At 43.1% G+C, this 12901-nt stretch overlaps 3 protein-coding genes across 4 annotated transcripts in view; 2 read left to right on the top strand and 1 right to left on the bottom strand.

Annotated features, from left to right (window-relative positions):
• Nucleotides 1–12655, top strand: part of MGAT4A (alpha-1,3-mannosyl-glycoprotein 4-beta-N-acetylglucosaminyltransferase A) — an 86740-nt gene extending 74085 nt beyond the window's left edge. For both annotated transcript variants that reach the window (XM_069757499.1, XM_069757500.1), the window contains exon 16: nucleotides 11738–12655. In XM_069757499.1, the coding sequence (XP_069613600.1) occupies nucleotides 11738–11767 (30 nt within the window). In that variant the 3' untranslated portion in view covers nucleotides 11768–12655. The remainder of the gene's footprint in view (nucleotides 1–11737) is intronic.
• Nucleotides 2576–4568, top strand: LOC138670297 (uncharacterized). Its single transcript, XM_069757503.1, has 2 exons — nucleotides 2576–3246; nucleotides 3563–4568. Exons 1-2 carry the CDS (start codon nucleotides 2891–2893, stop codon nucleotides 4443–4445), a joined length of 1239 nt encoding a protein of 412 aa, XP_069613604.1. The 5' UTR covers nucleotides 2576–2890; the 3' UTR covers nucleotides 4446–4568.
• Nucleotides 4727–6861, bottom strand: LOC138670296 (uncharacterized). The gene is made up of 6 exons (XM_069757501.1): nucleotides 6757–6861; nucleotides 6600–6674; nucleotides 6347–6472; nucleotides 6055–6256; nucleotides 5802–5961; nucleotides 4727–5696 (listed from the first exon to the last, which is right to left on the bottom strand). The coding sequence occupies exons 1-6, from the start codon at nucleotides 6799–6801 to the stop codon at nucleotides 4781–4783; spliced, it is 1524 nt and encodes a 507-aa protein (XP_069613602.1). The 5' UTR covers nucleotides 6802–6861; the 3' UTR covers nucleotides 4727–4780.
• Nucleotides 12656–12901: the final 246 nt, after the last annotated feature.

Below are 12901 nucleotides of genomic sequence, written 5' to 3'. Positions count from 1 at the left end.
TGGCATACAACTCCTGATAACCCAAAAAACCTGTCTCAATAAATTAGCATATTTCACCCATCCAATCAAATAAGTGTTTTTTAATAACAAACAAAAAAACCAACAAATAATAATGTTCAGTTATGCACTCAATACTTGGTCGGGAATCCTTTGGCAGAAATGACTGCTTCAATGCAGCGTGGCATGGAGGCAATCAGCCTGTGACACTGCTGAGATGTTATGGAGGCCCAGGATGCTTCAATAGCGGCCTTAAGCTCATCCAGAGTGTTGGGTCTTGCGTCTCTCAACTTTCTCTTCACAATATCCCACAGATTCTCTATGGGGTTCAGGTCAGGAGAGTTGGCAGGCCAATTGAGCACAGTAATACCATGGTCAGTAAACCATTTACCAGTGGTTTTGGCACTGTGAGCAGGTGCCAGGTCGTGCTGAAAAATGAAATCTTCATCTCCATAAAGCATTTCAGCCGATGGAAGCATGAAGTGCTCCAAAATCTCCTGATAGCTAGCTGCATTGACCCTGCCCTTGATGAAACACAGTGGACCAACACCAGCAGCTGACATGGCACCCCACACCATCACTGACTGTGGGTACTTGACACTGGACTTCAGGCATTTTGGCATTTCCTTCTCCCCAGTCTTCCTCCAGACTCTGGCACCTTGATTTCCGAATGACATGCAAAATTTGCTTTCATCAGAAAAAAGTACTTGGGACCACTTAGCAACAGTCCAGTGCTGCTTCTCTGTAGCTCAAAAGTGGCTTTACCTGGGGAATGCGGCACCTGTAGCCCATTTCCTGCACACGCCTGTGCACGGTGGCTCTGGATGTTTCCACACCAGACTCAGTCCACTGCTTCCTCAGGTTCCCCAAGGTCTGGAATCGGTCCTTCTCCACAATCTTCCTCAGGGTCCGGTCTCCTCTTCTCGTTGTACAGCGTTTTCTGCCACATTGTTTCCTTCCAACAGACTTACCATTCAGGTGCCTTGATACAGCACTCTGGGAACAGCCTATTTGTTGAGAAATTTCTTTCTGGGTCTTACCCTCTTGCTTGAGGGTGTCAATGATGGCCTTCTTGACATCTGTCAGGTCGCTAGTCTTACCCATGATGGGGGTTTTGAGTAATGAACCAGGCAGGGAGTTTATAAAAGCCTCAGGTATCTTTTGCATGTGTTTAGAGTTAATTAGTTGATTCAGAAGATTAGGGTAATAGGTCGTTTAGAGAACCTTTTCTTGATATGCTAATTTATTGAGACAGGTTTTTTGGGTTATCAGGAGTTGTATGCCAAAATCATCAGTATTAAAACAATAAAAGACCTGACAAATTTCAGTTGGTGGATAATGAATCTATAATATATGAAAGTTTAATTGTAATCATTACATTACGGTAAATAATGAAATTTAACACTATATGCTAATTTTTTGAGAAGGACCTGTACAGCCTTTATTCTACTGAGTTAAACAACTCAGCTTTATCTCATGATGGAAGAACCTTTGGATGGTAAAATATTTTCCTCAAAAAGCAGTTTACTGAAAAAAATCCGATTTAAATAAAAAAAATCCGATTTAAATAAAAAAAAAATCCGATTTTTTTTTTTTTTTTTTTTTTTTTTTTTTTTAAAAACATTGATTTTTATCCACCCTGGACCACAGGCTGAACAGATCTGAATTCAAGATTTTCGAATTGACACTGTAATAGTTTTATTATTTTAAATATGATCCCAACTTGTATTTTGTATTTTAATACAGATGTGGCTAGGAGCATAGCAGGCACATGTGCAGTTTTTGAAATTTTTAAATGAAACGTTTTTTTCATAAATGCATTTTTAAATTTTGCATATTAACAAAGCTACTCTTGTGACATATCTGGTGAAAGCCTGTACAGTTCTGAGTAGAATGGTGTTTATTTTATTTCGCTATCTTTTTTCTAGCCTGAGTTATGACGAGTCATGTAAAGGCGGGCAACATTGAAATTCGCACTTTTTCCGAAATTTCAAAATCAATTAAAAAGAAAAAAAAAATCTAGAATTTTTTTTCTTCTTCACATTTTGCATTCTCTGACACTATTACCAAATAACGAAATCTCAAAAGAATTACAAATATAGAGGTAAAAATCATTGGTTCACTTGACATGGGATGACCCAGGAGGTTAGACCAGGAGATCAGATTTGTAACATTACATCTTACACACTGAGAAATCTGCTACAATCAATGGTGGGTTTGTCTTCTCTCCTTTGAATGTTGCTGCCTGTTAGGCAACATCATACAGGGAGAAGTAGTACACCACCCCTCCCCTCAAAACTATCTGATACCAGCCAGTTGGACTTAATGAGCATTAACTCATTAGAGGTCAAATACTTTAATTGCGAATATCTCCACATAGTGGTGAAATAAAAAACAAACACATTTTATTCTACTCTGCAGCCACTATTACATAGTGAGTCCATTGGTGAAAGATCCTCTTTAACTAATTTGTCTGGTATTATTGTCTGTTCCACAAGTAGAGAATATATATATTGAAAACTGTTTATAAATAAGCATAAAATGTATTGACCTAAATAAGGCTACTTTCACACTAGCGTTAACTGCAATCCGTCCCAAAAACGTCTTTTTCCCGAAAAAACGGATGCGTCAAAAAACTGCAAAACGTATGCAACGAATACAGCATTTCGACGGATCCGTCGCAAAACCGTCGCAAATCCGATAAACGGTTCCGTTGAAATGCTGGATGCGTTGCATACGTTGCATACGTTTTTTCCATCCGTTGCATACGTTTTTACGACGGATCCGTTTTTAAAATGGGAGGCACCAAAATTTGATTGGCTACTGGAAACTAGGGAAATCTATATACTGACTGTATTTACAGCACATCTTTGAGGGTTTTAGTTTAGTGGCAATGATGGATGGTGTAATTGGGAGGATTTCGAGTTTGGTTACTGAAGTTATATTTGAGACGAATCGCCTGGATATCATAGTGCGGGAGAAGGAGGCGGCAGCAGAAAGACGGATGATGCAACGGAGAAGGCGACGATTCTGGATACATCCAATCAATGAGCTGCGGATGACCAGGGGTGTCCAGTCCACTCTCTATCTGGAGTTGCGGTGCAACCCCCAAAAATTCTTTAGTTATGTACGGATGAGGATGGAACATTTCGATTATTTGGTTGGAAAAATAGAGGATGTCATCCAAAGGCAGGACACAAGGATGAGGCTTGCCATCACACCGGCGGAGCGGCTCATGGTGACACTGCGGTAAGCATTTTTTCTTTATGTCATTGCTCATATTGAATGTGAGTACATGCTGCAGAGAATACTGCGCTGACACATTGCGCCGCATTTACTGTAGCATGTCATTTGTTGGTTTATGTGAGGCCATTCCACTTGTTTTTTTTTCTTGTGTCATTGGTCATATTGAATGTTATTACATGCTGCAGAGAATACTGCGCTGACACATTGCGCCGCATTTACTGTAGCATGTAATTTGTTGGTTTGAGGCCATTCCACTTGTTTTTCTTGGTTGATGGTCTGTGCAATTTTTTTTTACATTTTTTTTTATTTTTCCCTGCAGCTTCCTAGCTACGGGTGAGTCTTTGACTTCACTCCATTTCCAATTCCGGCTGGGGATTTCCACTATTGGCGGAATTGTGAAGGACACATGTCGTGCGATTTGGGACACTTTACAGCTGGAGTATATCCCACAACCAACAATGGAAATCTGGATGAGAAGTTCCGAACAATTTGAGCGAATGTGTAATTTTCCAAATTGTGTTGGTGCTGTGGACGGCAAACACATTAGGATTGCAAAACCGGCAGGAACAGGATCAGAGTACTATAACTATAAAAAATACTTCTCAATTGTACTCATGGCTATTGCTGACGCCAACTGCCGATTCCTTGCTGTGGATATAGGAGCGTATGGCCGGTCCAACGACTCCCAAGTGTTTAAAAACTCTCCGATGGGTCGCTGCCTGTATGGAGATACATACAATTTCCCGCCAGCAAGACCGCTCCCAGGAACCAGTGAACCAGCCTTGCCCTATGTGTGTGTAGGTGATGAAGCCTTTCAACTGTCGCCGCACCTACTGAAACCATACAGCAGCCGTGAATTACACCGCACCAAGCGGGTATTTAATTACCGTCTTACCAGAGCAAGAAGAGTGGTAGAGTGCTCTTTCGGTATTTTGACAGCAAAGTGGAGAGTTCTGCTGACGGCAATAAAACTGGATACAAAAACTGTAGACGATGTTGTCAAGGCATGTGTGGTGCTCCATAATTTTGTTATTTCAAAGGAGCCCGTTACCTTGGATGACGAACAATTGGAGACATCCTTGTGGGATTACCGAAGTGCCTCTGTTCGCTCCACCGGTTCTGTTACTAGGATGAGGGAACAGTTTGCTGAATATTTTTTGTCACCTGTTGGGCGGATTCCATGGCAAGACATAATTGTGTGACTTTTTTTTAATTTTTTTTCTTTTTTTTTTCCAAAATTTTTTGGTAGCAACTGCCACAAAAAAAAAAAAAAAAAAAGTGTGTGTGGTTTGCTTGCTAATATAATATAAAACCATTTTGTTAAACCTTGAAAACGTCTGGTGTTTCTTTTCACTTAACCTTTCATATTTACCTTAATTAATGAACACACACACACAGTAGATTGTAAACCAGAATTATGTTTATTTCAAAAAATATATTTTTTGTGGGTAATTTTCCCACACAATTTTTTTTTTGGTAATTTAAAGAACCTTTCTTTTTTTGGCAAAAAAAAACTATGTACAAGTACATTCCAGGTTCACAGGTCCTGGTATTGTTGGGTGGAGTAACTATGGGAGGAGGGGCTGGAAGGTTGGACCACGTCGGTAGGTGGGATTGGGGAAACCCTACCTGTTGCGTCTGTAGTGGAAGGGGGGGGGAAAACAGGAGGCTGACCAGAGGGGTGTTGTGTTGGGGTAGGTGGAAAACTTACTGGGGAAGGAAAGCTGGGCAAAGATGAAGAAAACACGGGTGAATACATTTGGGTTGTGGGCCGGGTTGGGTATTGGTAGTGATGTTGATATTGAGAGTGATGTGGATATTGGGACTGGCGGTGATATTGTGGGGCATGGTGTTGAAATTGGGACTGGGATGTGTGGGGAGGTGTGGGGGTAGATTGGGGTTCGTTAATTACCTTCAGCAGAGCGTTATGGCAGCTATTCATTACCCGCATCTGCTGATCAAAAGAAAGCTTTTCCATGCTCCTGAGCATGGACTGAAAAAAAAGATTGGCTGGAGCTTGACTTACATCTAAATGCAGTCTATCCAAGCGACTGCTGATTTCATGGTGGTTTTCACTCATGCGTGATTGCATCATGCTGAAACCAGCAGTCACTTGTTCTCCCAAAATTTTAAATGAATTTTGGAAGCCTGCATTTAGATGCAAGAACTCAGGAGCATAGCTCCTTTCCTGACCCCTCTGACGCTGCCGCCATGAACCTACCGGTGGTGTAGAGGTGGCAGGGTCAGAGGGGTGGGGTAAAGGGAACGCTATCTGTTGACCATCAGATGCGAGTAAGGAAGGCTGCACTCCACTGGTAGAGGCGGATGAAGTGGAGGGGACAGAGGGGTGAGAGGTGTGGGGCCTACCGACGTGGTCCCCGGTGGCGGACTCAGGAGGGATCGCTTCAGAGGGTGCAGAGGTAGATGCAGGCGCACGGTGGCTGGAGTAGGTGCTGTGAAAGAAAAAAAAATAAGTTAATATATTGATATGAAAAAGGCCGGACTGAAACAAAAGTTTTGTGATTAGACAGGTTCTTACTGTGATGTTGAATACTTACACTCTACTCAGCATGGTTTCCCTCAGGAAGGAGAGGTTCGGGCCATATCTGTACCTCCTCTTCTTCCTTGCTGCTGAGCCACTCGGGGCCTGCATCTCCTCGTTAAACTCCCTCTTAAAGCGATCCCTCAATGACCGCCACCGCTTCCTAACCTTGGTACCTGTGAAGACAGGAATGAAGAAAAAAAAAAAAATATTCGTAAATGCAAGACATTACATTCAGCTCAAAACATCACTGAAAAGTGAATACTTACATAGTTTGCTCTGCTGCTGTGGAAGAAGGTCCTCCCACCTCGCAAAGATGTTCCGGCATACTTCCAACCAGAGCCGACGGGTGACACTGGTATCAGCATGCCTGCGGTCAGCCATGTTCCACAGTGGCTCCCGTTCACGAACCTCCTCGATGAGGGCTTCAATATCGATATCTGAATCGTATTCGGGAGCACACTGTGAAGCCTGTTAGAACAAAAAAAAAAGAAAGAATTAAAAATTAGTAGACTGAAAGCAAAAAATTAACAATTGAAGCCCCACAAAAAACCGACTCACTGATGGCCGACCGCGGCGTCGAGTCCGCCGACTCTGGGAGCGCCTGGGAGAACCTTCATGCTGTGCTGGACGTTCAGCAGCACCAGCAGCAGCAGCAGCAGCAGCAGCAGCAGCAGCAGCAGGAGACTGAAATAAAGGATAAAAAAATTAGCTTTAATGTATGTATATGTTTTCTGTGTTACGTTATATATGAAATTCTGTTTTGTGTACGGTGCAGTGTGATGTGTGAAGCAAGTGTTTCACCACTACTTACACTTGGTTCCTCCTCCACTTCGATGTCTCCACCCGTCTCGGTCCCTTCCGACAGCTCCTCATCGGATTCTGATTCCTGTTTAAACATAATAAATGCATGTAGTGACTCAAAATGATGTAAATTTAAAAAAAAAAACAAAAAAATTTTTTTTACTTACCGATACCTGCTGTTGCTGTGGAGGAGGGCTGCCGGAAGAGGACATTGTGTGGCTGTGGTCCAGGTGGCTGTGGTCCTGGTAGGTCTGTAAGTTAAAAGACACTTGCAATCTGCTCTACACATTGAAGTAGCAGATTTGGAGTCTTCAAAACTTACTTTTCAGGTTTTCTGGATGTGGGCCAGGTGGCTGTGGTCCAGGTGGCTGTGGTCCAGGTGGCTGTGGTCCAGGTGGCTGTGGTCCAGGTGGCTGTGGTCCAGGTGGCTGTGGTCCTGGTAGGTCTGTAAGTTAAAAGACACTTGCAATCTGCTCTACACATTGAAGTAGCAGATTTGGGGTCTTCAAAACTTACTTTTCAGATTTTCTGGATGTGGGCCAGGTGGCTGTGGTCCAGGTGGCTGTGGTCAAGGTGGCTGTGGTCAAGGTGGCTGTGGTCCAGGTGGCTGTGGTCCAGGTGGCTGTGGTCAAGGTGGCTGTGGTCAAGGTGGCTGTGGTCCAGGTGGCTGTGGTCCAGGTGGCTGTGGTCCAGGTGGCTGTGGTCAAGGTGGCTGTGGTCAAGGTGGCTGTGGTCCAGGTGGCTGTGGTCAAGGTGGCTGTGGTCAAGGTGGCTGTGGTCCAGGTGGCTGTGGTCCAGGTGGCTGTGGTCCTGGTAGGTCTGTAAGTTAAAAGACACTTGCAATCTGCTCTACACATTGAAGTAGCAGATTTGGGGTCTTCAAAACTTACTTTTCAGATTTTCTGGATGTGGGCCAGGTGGCTGTGGTCCAGGTGGCTGTGGTCCAGGTGGCTGTGGTCAAGGTGGCTGTGGTCAAGGTGGCTGTGGTCAAGGTGGCTGTGGTCCAGGTGGCTGTGGTCAAGGTGGCTGTGGTCAAGGTGGCTGTGGTCCAGGTGGCTGTGGTCCAGGTGGCTGTGGTCCTGGTAGGTCTGTAAGTTAAAAGACACTTGCAATCTGCTCTACACATTGAAGTAGCAGATTTGGGGTCTTCAAAACTTACTTTTCAGATTTTCTGGATGTGGGCCAGGTGGCTGTGGTCCAGGTGGCTTATGCCGGTCAGTGTGGTCCCTACTCTATCTGCAATATAATAAGTATAATGGATTGAAAGTTAGACCAAAGCAGAAATAGGTAATGTTTACCACTAAACACCATGTTAAAATGAGAAAAATATGTGAACACCCAAACCCAAAAACTGGTGCACGTTATACCATTCTTTTCCATGTCCCAAAAACAAAAAAAGGTAAACTGTGAGACACCTTTAAAAATATTTTTATGTTTTAAAAAAAAAACAATTACCTCCCCGAAATAAAATTTCAAAGGATAACCTTTATTAAAAAATGACCACTCAAACAACTCTGTATTGCATGTGTAACCATTGGTACATACACCTGATTTAAATTTACCTTTAAGAAATTATACTACGGACAATTTTTTAAGAAACATTTTATTAATATATAATTTTTTTCTTTTTTTTTTTTTTTAAATCACAATGGAGCAGAAATGCTCTTTATTTTAAAATACAAGTACATCGAATGGGAATGGTTAAGTAAATTTAAAAAAAAAAAATATAACCTCAAGCTGCAGACCATTAGACTTTGCAATAATACATCCATTTTAATAAACAAAAAAAAAAAAAAAGGTGCACAAAACACTATACTAAAGGTACTGTCACACTAGACGATATCGCTAGCGATCTGTGACGTTGCAGCGTCCTCACTAGCGATATCGTCCAGTGTGACACGCAGCAGCGATCAGGCCCCTGCTGTGATGTCGCTGGTCGGGGAATAAAGTCCAGAACTTTATTTGGTCGCTGGACTCCCCGCAGACATCGCTGAATCGGCGTGTGTGACACCGATTCAGCGATATCTTTGCTGGTAACCAGGGTAAACATCGGGTAACTAAGCGCAGGGCCGCGCTTAGTAACCCGATGTTTACCCTGGTTACCAGCGTAAAAAAACAAACAGTACATACTTACATTCAGCTGTCTGTCCCCTGCCGTCTGGTTCCTGCACTGACTGCTGGCCGGAAAGTGAAAGTGAAAGCACAGCACAGCGGTGAGTCACACAGCGATGACTCACCGCTGTGGCTGTGCTCTGCTTTCACTTTACGGCCAGCATTCAGTGCAGTAACCAGACGGCAGGGGACAGACAGCTGAATGTAAGTATGTACTGTTTGTTTTTTTACGCTGGTAACCAGGGTAAACATCGGGTTACTAAGCGCGGCCCTGCGCTTAGTTACCCGATGTTTACCCTGGTTTACCGGGGACCTCTGGATCGTTGGTCGCTGGAGAGCGGTCTTTGTGACAGCTCTCCAGCGACCAAACAGCGACGCTGCAGCGATCCGGATCGTTGTCGGTATCGCTGCAGCGTCGCTAAGTGTGACGGTACCTTAAAGGTACCGTCACAATGAACGATATCGCTAGCAAACCGTGACGTTGCAGCGTCCTGGTTAGCGATATCGTTCAGTTTGACACACAGCGGCGATCAGAATCCTGTTGTGATGTCATTGGTCGCTGCAGAAAGTCCAGAACTTTATTTCGTTGCTGGACTTTATGTAGACATCGCTGAATCGCCGTGTGTGACGCCAATTAAGCGATTTGTTCACTGGTAACTAGGGTAAACATCAGGTTACTAAGCGCGGCTCTGCACTTATTAACCCGATGTTTACCCTGGTTAACAGTGTAAAAGTAAGAAAAAACACAAACACTTCATACTTATGTTCCGCTGTCTGTCCCTCGGCGTTCTGCTTCTCTGCCCTGTATAAGCACAGCGGCCGGAAAGCAGAGTGGTGACGTCACCGCTCTGCTCTGCTTTACGGCTGGCTGGCGCTCACAATGCAGAGAAGCACAGCACGGGGACAGACAGCGGATATTTTTTTTTTTACCTTTTTTTTTTTTTACTTTTACACTGGTAACCATGGTAAACATCGGGTTACTAAGCGCGGCTATGCACTTAGTAACCCCATGTTTACCCTGGTTACTGGCATCGTTGGTTGCTGGAGAGCTGTCTGTGTAACAGCTCTCCAGCGACCAAACCGACGCTGCAGTGATCCGGATTATTGTCGGTATTGCTGCAGCGTCACTCAGTGTGACGGTACCTTAATTAGTAAATACATCAAAAATCAATATTAACCAATATGGCATTGACAAATGCACATGCAACCAACAAGACGCACACAAACATACCTGCAAGCCGAGTCATAACGCAAGCATAACACATGAACAGTCGCAATATTGACGAAGGCATAATAAGGTGCAGGCACGTGAACACATACATACAAAAGCACACAGCAGTACAAAAATAAACACACACACCCACACACACACACACACACGGCCATCAGTCCTCCGGCTGGAGCTTGATATCTTCACAGTGGCAGGCCTCACGGTGGATCTGGACTGTAGCATGGCAATGGCTGTTGCAGGATGACGGCAGGCCTCAGGTTGGATTCAGGTTTTATAAGCTCTTGCTATAGTCAGTACGTCATACACAAATGCGCACACACACACACACACAAATGGCAATTGGCAATTAACTAAAGCAATTGTTACCATCCACCTCTCGTGTCTCCCCTTTTCCCCATAGTTTGTAAGCTTGCGAGCAGGGCCCTCACTCCTCCTGGTATCTGTTTTGAACTGTATTTCTGTTATGCTGTAATGTTTATTGTCTGTACAAGTCCTCTCTATAATTTGTAAAGCGCTGCGGAATATGTTGGCGCTATATAAATAAAATTATTATTATTATTATTATTATTATAATATACTCACACTGTTGTAGTGTGTCTGGTCCTTGCTGCCAGGCTGGGCTCTTGGTGTCCGGCTGGGCTCTTGGGGTCCAGGCTGGGCTCTTGGGGTCCGGCTGGGCTCTTGGTGTCCGGCAGGGCTCTTGGGGTCCAGGCTGGGCTCTTGGGGTCCGGCTGGGCTCTTGGTGTCCAGGCTGTGCTCTTGGTGTCCGGCAGGGCTCTTGGTGTCCGGCAGGGCTCTTGGGGTCCAGGCTGGGCTCTTGGGGTCCGGCTGGGCTCTTGGTGTCCAGGCTGGGCTCTTGGTGTCCGGCTGGCTGGAGGCTTCTTCTTCTCTCTGAGTCTTGCTGGCATATGTGGGGGTTGAAGGCCCAGACCAGGTTTATATAGATTTGGGGATGTCTGGCCATTTAGATAAAAACACCTGTTTCTGAGCATGCTCAGTAGAAAAAAACGTATTGCAGCGCTGCATTGCGTCGTACGACGTGTCTCGACGCATCCGTCGCTCATAGACTTTCATTCTAGCAAAAGACGCATGCCGACGAATGCGCCGAGACACGTTTTATTGGCGGAGACAAAAAACGTTACAATCTTCTTTTTTCCAGACGACGTGTCGCCTCTTTTCGACGCATCCGTCGAAAGACGTATACCGACGAATGCAAATCCGTCGCAATACGTCGCCAATACAAGTCTATGGGGAAAAAACGTATGCAGCAAAATATTTTGCTGCATACGTTTTTTCTGCAAAACGACGCATTTTAACGTATTGCAGTTAACGCTAGTGTGAAAGTAGCCTTAACCACTATGGAAAAAAAAAAACAACAAAAAACAACAGAAGAACTTTGGGTGAATACAAATATTCCAAAGTAATTTCCACATTTCAACTTAACATGACACACGTCAAATTTGAAAAATGTAGCTGCTTCCCTAAGGGGTAAGGTTTTGAATGAAAGTTTGGACCGAATGTCTTCTAATCACACAAGAATTTACTCATTGTATTGCATTTTGGTAATGAGCAAAAAGATTTGCAGGACCCTGGTTTAGTGGCCGAGTTAGTAGTCTGTGGCCGATGGACCAGAGCCCTGCAATCCTCTTTCCACATGCTAGCATCTCGGACATCATGTTTCGTGTCACAATAAATTATGTTGCGCCTGGCCTTCGTCAACCCACTTTACTGAGCTCCACGTTTCTCCAGTTTACTTACGTCATGTGCACACTTTTTATAATGTCTCTTCTGGTTTTTTCATTTAGATCCATATAAAAAAGGTACCGTTGGACTGATCGGAATATTTTTCTACAAGAACCAATTCAAGAACTGCCATTTGTGAACAGACACCTGACTATCGTCACTGCCTGTTACATACATTTGCATGAACCTTAATTTGAATGTTTTGTTTCTTTCCAGTTCTACCTCTGTGTAACCTACTGTAGATAGAAGGTTGTATGTATGCTTCTCATTGACAAAATCCCAAACATTATATAGTATTTTTCAAAGGGGCCATAGATTCCATAAATATTCCGTAAGAAAACTTTAGAAAATATCTCTAATTTATGTATTTGAACTACAGCTTGTTCAGTGCAATATCAGGATGTTACATGTACGTTCTCACACATTATCATTATTTTTTTTTTTACAAAGACTGACAGAACAATACCATTAAAGTATATCACAGGCAATGCATTTTGTTGGAGGGATGTAAGTAAAATAAATCTATTTTGTTCTACTAATATGTGAATTTTGTAGATAATCAGGGACATAAATCTATAAAGAAGATATATATAAAATCTATTCACACAACCAGCTAATATATTTATGATTAATGAAAACACATTTGTGGTGTACAGTGATTGATGGACTTCTTACTGTCACATTTGTCTGTATATGACATACACATGTATCTTAAAGGGGAGAAACAAGCTGATTCTGAATTGTAGTAACCTCAGGTTACATCCGATTTGTTTTTCTTAAGTATTTTAAATTCGGTCATCAAAATTGCCTGTCATTCCATGTTATGGAGAAGAAACGTCTTTCTACTGTCCATTCTTGTAATATGCAATGCCAAGTGTACTTTGAAAGGGATAGTATGTAAAAGAATCAAAGGCCAGTCAGTATGAGAAGCATATAGAACAAAAAAACGGAGTAAAAAAAATGTCCCACAGAACATAATAGTTATTAGAAAAAAAAAATTTTTTATTAATACAAAATTACATATAAATCAATTTAGTAAAATGTTATTGTTGCACATACAGAGAGGAGACATGCAGGTACATCGGGTTACATAGGAGAAACTAGGTAAATCCAGAGTAGGCTAGATAGGAATGATAATCAAATGACCAAAATATCCTTATATCCTAGAGGAGCCGAAAAAATACATAGGTGGAAGAGAGCAGTACCCCATAATCACTCCTAATGAA

This window comes from Ranitomeya imitator, chromosome 3 (genome assembly GCF_032444005.1).
Source record: "Ranitomeya imitator isolate aRanImi1 chromosome 3, aRanImi1.pri, whole genome shotgun sequence".
Lineage (NCBI taxonomy): Eukaryota > Metazoa > Chordata > Amphibia > Anura > Dendrobatidae > Ranitomeya > Ranitomeya imitator.
This window is presented reverse-complemented; position numbering and strand designations above follow the sequence as displayed.